Source organism: Nelusetta ayraudi, unplaced genomic scaffold (genome assembly GCF_046127955.1).
Source record: "Nelusetta ayraudi isolate G7.1 ecotype Tasmania unplaced genomic scaffold, CSIRO-AGI_Nayr_v1 ptg000076l, whole genome shotgun sequence".
Taxonomy (NCBI): domain Eukaryota; kingdom Metazoa; phylum Chordata; class Actinopteri; order Tetraodontiformes; family Monacanthidae; genus Nelusetta; species Nelusetta ayraudi.
In genome coordinates, this window is record NW_027466126.1 from 2,432,733 (window position 1) to 2,442,768 (window position 10,036).

General features: G+C 42.2%; 2 protein-coding genes across 2 annotated transcripts; both read left to right on the forward strand.

Annotated features, from left to right (window-relative positions):
- The first annotated feature begins 581 nt into the window (after positions 1-581).
- On the forward strand, positions 582-2,450 carry surf2 (surfeit 2). Its single transcript, XM_076043707.1, has 6 exons — positions 582-768; positions 1,005-1,156; positions 1,359-1,462; positions 1,621-1,806; positions 1,919-2,052; positions 2,135-2,450. The coding sequence occupies exons 1-6, from the start codon at positions 694-696 to the stop codon at positions 2,210-2,212; spliced, it is 729 nt and encodes a 242-aa protein (XP_075899822.1). The 5' UTR covers positions 582-693; the 3' UTR covers positions 2,213-2,450.
- A 929-nt stretch (positions 2,451-3,379) lies between these two features.
- surf4 (surfeit 4) lies at positions 3,380-9,105 on the forward strand. The gene is made up of 6 exons (XM_076043804.1): positions 3,380-3,701; positions 5,622-5,808; positions 6,252-6,328; positions 6,420-6,463; positions 7,044-7,230; positions 7,808-9,105. Exons 1-6 carry the CDS (start codon positions 3,654-3,656, stop codon positions 8,072-8,074), a joined length of 810 nt encoding a protein of 269 aa, XP_075899919.1. The 5' UTR covers positions 3,380-3,653; the 3' UTR covers positions 8,075-9,105.
- The last annotated feature ends 931 nt before the right edge of the window (positions 9,106-10,036 follow it).

The window sequence follows — 10,036 nt, forward strand, 5'->3', positions numbered from 1 at the left end:
CGACCGTATCTATAAATATGATTGTATGGAGGAATTCAATATAAAATGAGTTGGCTTATGGGACACTGATTAAAATGCTTTTAGTTCAATATATAAGACGAGTCCCCCAAAAAGGCCAAAAACGATTTCCCGTGAAATATGTCAACTGATTATGAAAGTAGAGCACCCAGGCTTTACAATGATACCTCACATGTCAATTTCTACTGTATAGTTTTTGAAATAATTCACCTGAAAAAATGAAAAAAATATCATACTGTCAATGGCAAAGTTGTCAACTTTGGAGTCCCCCCAAAAAAGCCAAAAATTAGTTCCCATAAATTATGTCAACTGATTGTGATAGTAGAGCTCCCATGCTTTACAATGATACCTCACATGTCCATTTCTACTGTATGATTTGGGGGAGGGGGGCGGGGGAATCCACCTCAACATAGACATAATGATTCGCTGAATTGTATATGTTGAAAAGTGTTGGGATAAGCACAGCCATCTAGCGGTCAAATTGTGGAATTTCTTTTTATGGGCGAGTCATTTGGAGTCTGTGTGATCCTTTTTTACTCAAACCACAAGAGGGCGCAAAGATATGAAGCAACTGAGTCGGCGCGTTCAACACACGTGGAGTCACTTCCTGTGTTGGGGTTGGACTAGCCCGACACACGCCGAAAGCTGATCTCTGTTTGAGAAGTGTTTTTAGCCATGGATGACCTACCAGCGGACCTAAAAGCTTTTCTCCTGAACCACCCTTTCCTTCAGCTCACAGATCGTAAAAAGGTTAGCGAGCCAAATGACGTGAAATCGCCCCCCATTTGCCGTAAAGTGTTACGCGTTGTAGCTGTGTTGCTACTCTGTCAGTAGCCATGGAACGCCTCCGCGCGGTGGTTAGCGTTGACGTTTTGACCAGATGGCCCTGTCAATGATTGTCAGCTTTGATGCCGCGCCGAGCATCATGACGCTCACGATGGTGTCTGAATTGGACCACATGCGTCACCTCAATCTGTTGTTTTCAGATCAAATGTACCCTGAATGGCCACGAGTTTCCATGCAACCTGCAAGAGCTGCAGAAGTTCACTCAGGCGAAGAAATACGAGAAACTGAGCGCTACAGCGGAGTTCAACTACAGCCAGTATGAACCGCATATTGTGCCGAGCACCAAACAACCGTAAGGAGACACTGATCCGTCCATGTTTTTGCTACAACTTAAAAAACACACACACACACACACACACACACACACACACACACACACCTGCTTTTGTGTCACTTGCACAACTGGCAGCACTCGTCATGCGGACACTGACCTGAATTTGAAAAGCGAATCTCACCATTTGTTGTGTGTTGACACGTGATGTCCTCTGTTGCAGCAATCAGCTGTTCTGCAAGCTGACACTCAGACACCTCAACAGGCAGCCGCATCACGTCCTCAGGCATGTCAACGGAAAACGCTTCAAGAAGGCTCTCTGCAAATGTCAGTGCAGTGCTCGTCTGCGTCTTCACCATTTTTGTTGACAAAACTCAACTGTACATATTTCCAGACAATTCAAATGAGACTCATAGCTTGCTCCTTGCTGAAATATCAGTCTGAGCTACCTTGTTGTTGTATTTACACGACTGTCTCCCTTCTAGATGAAGAGTGTGTCCAACAAGGTGTGGAATACATCCCATTCAGACTCAAACAGAAAAAGCCCAAATACCAGGGGGAGGATGTAAATCAAGGAAGGGCCCCAAAACACAGCAACGGCATGTGGGAACCGGCATCCAGCGGCGAGGATAACAGCGATTCCGAGGACAGCATGAGTGACCTTTACCCTCGTCAGTACACTCTCTCGATATTGTTATCCAAAACCATATCAGGAAGGGAAAAAAGTGCATCAGAGGGGGGGGGAAAATTGCCCTTTATATTTTATTTCCTGTGTTTCTATAGCAACCATGTTCACCGTAAAAAATCCAGAGGAAGAACAAATGGAGGCTAAAAGTGATGACAAGGAAGACGGTTTTCAAACGGATGATAGTGAAGAGATGGAAGTCGATAAGCAGGTGCAGCAGAAACGCAAGAAGGTGTGTTTAAAGTGACCACAGCTTCCTCTGGTTCAGATGGTGACAGCGTGAATGAATTATAATTCTTAATCGTGTCTTTCAGGTCCAAGGAGGGGGCTGTCAGAAAAAATTTCGGAACAATCACTGGAAATCGAGAATTAAGAAAAAAGGGAAAGTGTGAAGAAGAAAAAGTGTGAATTCATACATAAGTTGTATTTTGTCAGAAAGCATCACTGCACCTCTAATAGTACAGCTTACTCCTGAATTACTGACTCCAAGCTGGACTTATATCAGTCTTTTTCAGCAGCTGATGAAATTTTTTAAATAAGGTTGACTTTTGAGGTGTTTTTACTGTGAATTACTGCAACAACAAAAAAAAATACTTTTTCATAAAATAAAACTTAATGTGGATTTGCAAACTTTGTGATTGTTCTTTCTATTTTTATCTGTAAATGAAAGGGAGCAAACCCTCAGACCCTTTTAGACAGAAAAAAATATTCCATATTAATTATCGTAAATATGTTCTGTGTGCAGCAAAATAGAGGTAGTCAAAAATGTTTTGGACAATTGCCTTGTGCACAAACGGAAGTAATCTTTGTAGTGTTTCTTTTGAATCCAAGTTAATTGTATTTAAAATAAAAGAAAATGCACACTTAAATGAATGTACTTACGAGTCATCAGTATCTTATAGATCTCGTCCTCGTAACCTAAGAAGCAACGTAAGGGCCTCAAACCACCACCCCAGGCTTAGATGGTGGGAGGGGGGGTCTAGTTAAATTTGTGAAAGGAAGTGTGGCTGACCTGGAATTATTGCACTGCTGTGGACTTAGGGATACATTACCACGCTTCAATGGCTTGTGCAAATAAAAACCTTTATCAATAGTTTGCCGCGAACAAATAGTCAAGAAACAATGTTCAATATGAAGTGATTTGACACCATGTTGGTGTTGAAAGATATTTATCTTGTCTTACCGCTACAGGTGACCATAGAATTCGCACACAAACAAATTACATAATTACTTTTGAGTGTCTCTGGCAAGAAGAGGACGAGTGAAAAAAATAATTATAATAGAATAATTGAAGTGTTGTGAATTATTGTGGGGAAATGTCAACAGTGTACTATTTCTTATTTGTACTGTTATTTTTGTTGTTGTCATCAAAATGATAACACTAAGGCTAATTTAAGAAAGAAATAATGAAACAGCTGTTTCATCGTGACCAGAGGTTCGGTCTACAAACTAAAGGAAGCCAATGGGTGTGGCTCTCCTTTTTTGTAAGGTGTGACATTTCGGGCTTGTTTTGCGTGCCTAAAACCCGTAAACATTGCGTGAACAAAGCTTGCGTGAAAGCTACACTCGGATCAGTATACGTGGCATACAGTGGTTGCAGTACCATGTAGGGGGGCTTCGCCTCGTCTCGTCAAATCGCGGAGCATTGTGGGACGGAAGGCGGCCTTTCCCAGCGTCCAGGCGACAGGGGAAATCTTCAAGTAAATAACGTTAACGGGGGAGGATCTGCAGCGAGCGCAGCCTGCGAGCACATTAGACATAAGGAACCCAACACGTTCGGAACGGTGTTGTGCTCAGCCTTAACCATTAAAAACCCAGTTATACCGCACAGACATGGGGCAGGAGGACCTTATGAACACCGCGGAAGACGTGGCAGACCGGGTAAGTTCGATTTTTAGCACGGCAGTTGTTCACGTTAGCCGCTATTAGCATGTTAGCAGCTAACTAGTTTCCGCCGAGAATGAACTAACGGAAAGCTGTTGAGTTTTTCACTTCAGCATTGTGACGGCTCTCTGTTTGCTTCCTCTACGAGCCAAGAAGCCACTTAGGTATACTGCCTTAACTTTGTTTCAGTCGGTGGCTAATTAGCCGAGTGTTTATTTGCTTGCTAAAATGTGAGGTTTGGGGTCCTGTCATTAGCTAGCACTGACATCTGTTTCTGTTTCTGTAGCCAGCAAAAGCCAGAGATTGACACCTTTATGTTCCTCATTAGATGTAGTTATTAGATATGTTTGGTCTTTGAAAACAGAGTTACTGTGAACATTGTATACGAGTGAACCAAGCCAGGCAGTCAGCATTGTGAAATAGCTGCGCGTGCTCTGGAGTAAGCTTTATTAACAACAGTATGTTTCACAATCTAATTGCTTGGCATACTTGGGGATTATGCTGACAGTCTCTGACACCATTCTATTAAAAATCAACGTTTTGTTGTTGTTTTTCCATATTATATGCCTATGGCCTTGATACGGTTGTTCCAACACATAGCTTCGTCATCAACGTCATGTGAACTCTTACTTTAATTCTGTTATTCAATGTTTTTTTGTTTGTTTGTTTGTTTGTTTTTTTGCTGTGCAAGTGAGCCTGTCTACAGTCTGTCGATTTGAGGAGGTGAATTGGATTTTCGTTCGGCTCAAGGTCTAGAGTTATAGGTTAGGTGTTGCGACAGCATGGAAGCCCTGAGGGGGGTATGTTTTTATGCTGCGTTAAAGTAGCTATTTGCATTCTGCGTGAGAAAAGAAAGTTGTGGAGCAAGTGTTTTATACGTTTATGGCTTTTGTGTTGACTGAACTTAGCCCCAACTCGTGTAAAGCCACAGCACTTCCTACATCACATTACAGCTCAATGATTTATACACCCTAATAACAATATCTGCATGTTTTGCTTGTGAGGGTTGAACAGAAGTTGAGGAGATGACCTGGCCTTTTTTTTTTCTTTTTTTTTTTAATTCAAAAACTACTAAATTTAAAAATCACATTCCTATCTGCAGGTTCCTCTGCAGTGCAAGCATGTTACTTGGCTGCATGTTACTCCACCAAAAGGTCTATTTCTAGGCGGTTGCTGCAAAGTCGGTGATGCCCCCATTGGCTCCAAGACCATCCATTCATACCTCGCATAGTGCTCGTAGTGGGAGTTGGAGCAGCGCGATAGGCTGCCTCTTGTCTGACAGTGCTGATGTGGACTGCCGAGTAGGCGTGGACGAGGGCCGTGCACAGCCCCACGACTGTCTGTCACACATTTGTAGTTCGAGCCGGGGCAAAAATAAGGCGGCTTAATTCCCCAGAGTTGAACAGAGTTTGAGATGTAGAATTGGAAGCATGCCTGCAATTTCGCTGTGTGCATATTTGTATTCAGTCTTTCCATTTACATAACTTTCTCAGCCATTTGTCTTGTTGTTTATTTTCTGGAAGGGAGGAAAACACAAATGTGAAGGAAAATGCGTATGATTTGAATATAGATTTTTTTTTTTCTTTACGTGATTTAGATAAGATCCTTGCAAAGCAAGCCAGTGTGTTGTGAGTGACTGCAGTTTTAAGCTCACCTGTACTCAATCATGTTACTATTATCTTAATGAGCAGTTGAACAAATCATCTGTCTGTTCTCATGTTTTTTTTATCCTCTCAACATGCTCTTCAAATTAATAGGAGAATGTAAAGCTTGATGACCCACTTGTTTTGTTTTCTCACCTTTGCTGATGAAGGCCAACTCGGCGTCTTTTCGAGCACCAAGTTCTTTGAGGATACATATTTCTCATTAGTGACCCTTGCTTCCTTCCTGTTTTTCTCTCTCCCTTTGTTGCCTCAGTTCCTAAGGGTAACAAAACAGTACCTGCCCCACTTGGCACGGTTGTGTCTCATCAGCACCTTTCTGGAGGATGGCATCCGCATGTGGTTCCAGTGGAACGAGCAGAGAGACTACATTGACGCCACCTGGAACTGCGGGTACTTCCTGGCAATGTCTTTTGTGCTGCTCAACCTCATAGGACAGCTGGGTGAGTGTTTGGGATGCCGTCGGTATGTTCACATGTCTCTGTTTAATGGAAACACACACCGTCTATTTAATCCATGGTAGTGATGTGTTACAAAATAAAGGAATTACCTTTTTAGTTCTTGCAACACTGGACTGTCGTTGCATTTTAACCTTGTTGCATCTTTACTTTGTACAAGTTGTGCAATAAGTACAAACACAGCCGGGTTTGCTGCCGGGTTGTAAATCATCTTGCAGGGGCAAATAGAGGGTTTTTAAATTACTCTGATGACTGTTTTAATACAGTCGTATGTCTCTATGTACACTGAATTGTGAAATAAACTTAGCAACTAAAGCCGTCGATGATGTACACTAATGCGAGTGCCACATAAAAAGTTTCTAGGGACAAGAGGTAGTGGCTCCACCACTGGATTTTCATATTTCCCCTGTTTGGTGTTGTTCTTGCAGGTGGCTGTGTCCTCATCCTCAGTAGAAATTTTGTACAGTATGCTTGCTTTGGTCTATTTGGCATTATAGCACTACAGGTCAGAACACTCTCAATATACCTTCTTATAAATATCAAGATAGATATGTTCATGTCTGATGTTAATTTCAAATTTCTCTTTCTCCCTCCAGACTGTTGCTTACAGCATTTTATGGGACCTTAAATTTTTGATGAGGTAAGTATAAGAATGTCGAGTTGACAAGCTCCCCAGGTTTTCTGTATCAAAATGTAATTCACTTTGCAATCTGACCAGTATACAAATCTCAGCAATTCCATGTGCGGCACTTAAAAGAAAGAAAGCAGAATTTTTTATTTATTTTTTTTTTTTCTGACTACTTACTTGACATCAAATTGTTTAAATTGTAATGAGAACCAGCATGAACTGATGGTTGGCAAGTCTGCATCTCTGTTATAAATCAAACACAGACAGTCACTGTGATTGCCGTGAATAACACCTGTAATCCTGTAATTTCATGTGCGAGGAAGTGCACGGGTCATCAGTTATAGCGAGGCCTGTGAAATTGGCCAGGGCGAAATGTGTTTACGCATGCAACATAAACTCGCTGCAGTGCAAATGAAGGAAAAAACCCTTTCATTAACTATTTCAATCACCATGATTAAACCTTTGTCTCAGTTTGCGGTCCAAACAATTATTTCATATTATTGCATTACGTTCATCAGAAATCATCCTGCATAAGCAATGTCAGGTCTGACCAACCGCATCCTGAAGTGACCTCCTTCTCCCTGTGCACCAGAAACCTCGCCCTCGGCGGCGGCCTGCTCCTGCTGCTGGCCGAGTCTCGTTCGGAAGGAAAGAGCATGTTCGCCGGAGTCCCCTCCATGGGAGAGAGTTCGCCCAAGCAGTACATGCAGCTGGGTGGCCGAGTGCTGCTGGTGCTCATGTTCATGACCCTGCTGCACTTCGACACCAATTTCTTCTCCGTGAGTACCGACTCCATTTATGGCTGATGAACAGGGAGACAAATGTTGCGTAGCAATGCGGTGCCTTTTAAACCACTGAAACACCCGGTGCTTTAATAAATTGTCCTGATATTAAGCGAACATGCAGCTCAGCTAGTGAACTGCTCGCAGTCTCAGAGGTGTCGGAAAACCGATACTTGTTACTTCCAAATTGAGCATAGCCGGTTGGTTTGTGCTGGCAAAGCCAACCAGCTGTTGCACATAGTTTTATATTTATATCTTTTGGCCAAAAAAAACCATAACATTACAAAAGTATTTTCAATCACATCCTTTATTTGTCTCTAAAGCGGACCAATGACCCCCTTTAGGTAAGATTTAGATGAACAGACGCTAAAAAAAACAGCCGATCGTTGTGTCAATATTGGGACTCATGGAACCAGATAAAATGATCGATTCTCTGTTCACTCCACCAGGATCCCTTTTACCCTCAGAGCCCTCAAACATCCCTGGCTTTTAATACGTCTCGGTGGAGAGCATGTAAACTTGATCAAACTCCACTCCCAGCCCTTGCCTCACCCCAACTTTTATTATGTCGCAGATCCTGCAGAACATGGTCGGGACCGTCCTCATCATCCTGGTAGCCATCGGTTTCAAAACCAAACTGGCGGCGTTGACCCTCGTCCTGTGGCTGCTGGTCATCAACGTCTACTTCAACGCCTTCTGGACCGTCCCCGCCTACAAGCCCATGCACGACTTCCTAAAGTACGACTTTTTCCAGACCACCTCGGTCATCGGCGGCTTGTTGCTGGTGGTGGCGCTCGGACCCGGAGGCGTGTCCATGGATGAGAAGAAGAAGGAGTGGTAGGCAAAATTGAGATTGCGATTAGAGGATTACACAGCACCAGTTTCCCCACAAGACCGGGACACTAGGACCCTCCCCAGTCATCCAGCCCCCCCTCCCTGGGCTCAAAATCCACACAGATAGCGTCTGACCCGCCGCCAGTGGAGTCTTTTGTTTTTTTTACTCCATCAAACATTTTTGTTTGTTTTGTTTTTCTGCCGCTGTACTGACCGGTTTGTTTTCCTGTACCTCTTTTTCCATGTCAGCAGGAATTACAAAAAAAAATCTGTATTTTCAAAATGTGGTGAAAGAAATAGAAAAATAAATTGAGAAAATGTTTTTGTAAGGGTACATAATTTATTGTATTTTATTGCCATTGGGCCGTAAATCATAGACAGTCAAAGATTAGCACTCATTTTTTTCTGAAAATGTCTGGCAAACTGGAGCACGTGCTACAGTTTGATTTCTTCCACGCGAATGTTGAACATACTCTTCTCACGGATGTTTTTCTTTGCGACCATGGAACACCATAGCGACTCATCTTGACTTTACACTTTTTTTTGTGTGTATTTTTTTTCTTTTTTTTTCTCCACTTCTTCGATCTCTGCCGACTGACCTGTGGTTGGGGAGGAGGGCTGCTGTGTACATCATATACAAATGGGTGGATAGCAGTGACGCTCGATTTGAAAGGTTCGACACAGTTGTTAGCTCCAGGTGTGTTTTCGGGCACTTTGTACTGTACGTCTTTGGCAAATGCGCCTAAATAGTGAACTGTATATGATGGGGAGGGAGTGGCCTGGAAGGGGGTCCAGCATTTTGTGAAACTGCGTATTAAACTGCAGGTCTAGAGGAGCAAAGAAGACTAAGCAGAGCCACCAGCTGCCTGGACTTTGTCTTTGCTCAGTGTTCTTTGCCACGTGTAATAAACTAAAAGAAAAGATATTCAGTGTATTGATTTTCAGAAGTTTATATGTATTTTTTGATTTTTGTTTGTTTTTGATTTTTGAAGTTCATGTTCAAGTTCAGGCAAAAAATAAAATTGAAAAATGTCACCGTCTCAGGCCTGTGTTGTTTCTCTTGTGTCATTCAATGACATTGTCCAATTAATCGAGGAGGTCAGCAGACAAGATGGATAAAAAAAAAAATTGGCACGCATGAGGATTATGATACGTTACTGATTACGGTATTAATGTGTAGCTATTTATGACGCGTTTGTGTCAATGTTGAGGCCGTGATTGAATACTGCCCTCTGGTGGAATAATCGGGTACAAGACTTTTTTGTCAATAGAACATTATGTTCCAACTTGGAGTGTAGAGTTTATAGTATGTAATTAAAAAAAAAACAGTTGATCATTTTGGTTGTGGAAAAAAAAAATGGTCCTTAAACTGTTCGTTCAAAAATGACTCATTAAAATGTTTTAAAGCATTTCACGATGCTTCTTTAGAAAATATATTTCAGGGAGCCATTGACGCTTTCCCTATACAAACATGTCATATAACTTTTAAAATAAAAACAAAATCAACATCGACACATGTTTATTTCCCGTATTAGAAGACACACAGCTGTTTACAAGGAAACGGTCAACTTCACATAACCTGCACAGCACAGACGTATGGGGCTATGAACATTTTTTTTGCATGTAACCTCCCCTTGACTGTATTTTTAAGTTAGGTAGTTTTTTTTAATTTTTTTTTTTTATTGAAACCAGGATGGGGAAATCTTTGGTGTACCTCGCCAAAGAAAGGGAAATGTCAATCAATATGAAATACTCCTCAAGTGGCGGTTGATAGCCTGATGTGCCACACAATGTTGACTAAGGACACACACAATGCGCAGTGTAAATGAGTCGCGCCCTATATACACTGTAGGTTCCATTTAAAAGTGAATGCAGTCCAACAGCAAATTCGACCCCCTCCCCGACCCCATTTCTTTCATTGTTGGGGGGCGCTCGCGTGCGCACGTGAGAGAGAGTGACGCAATCCTCC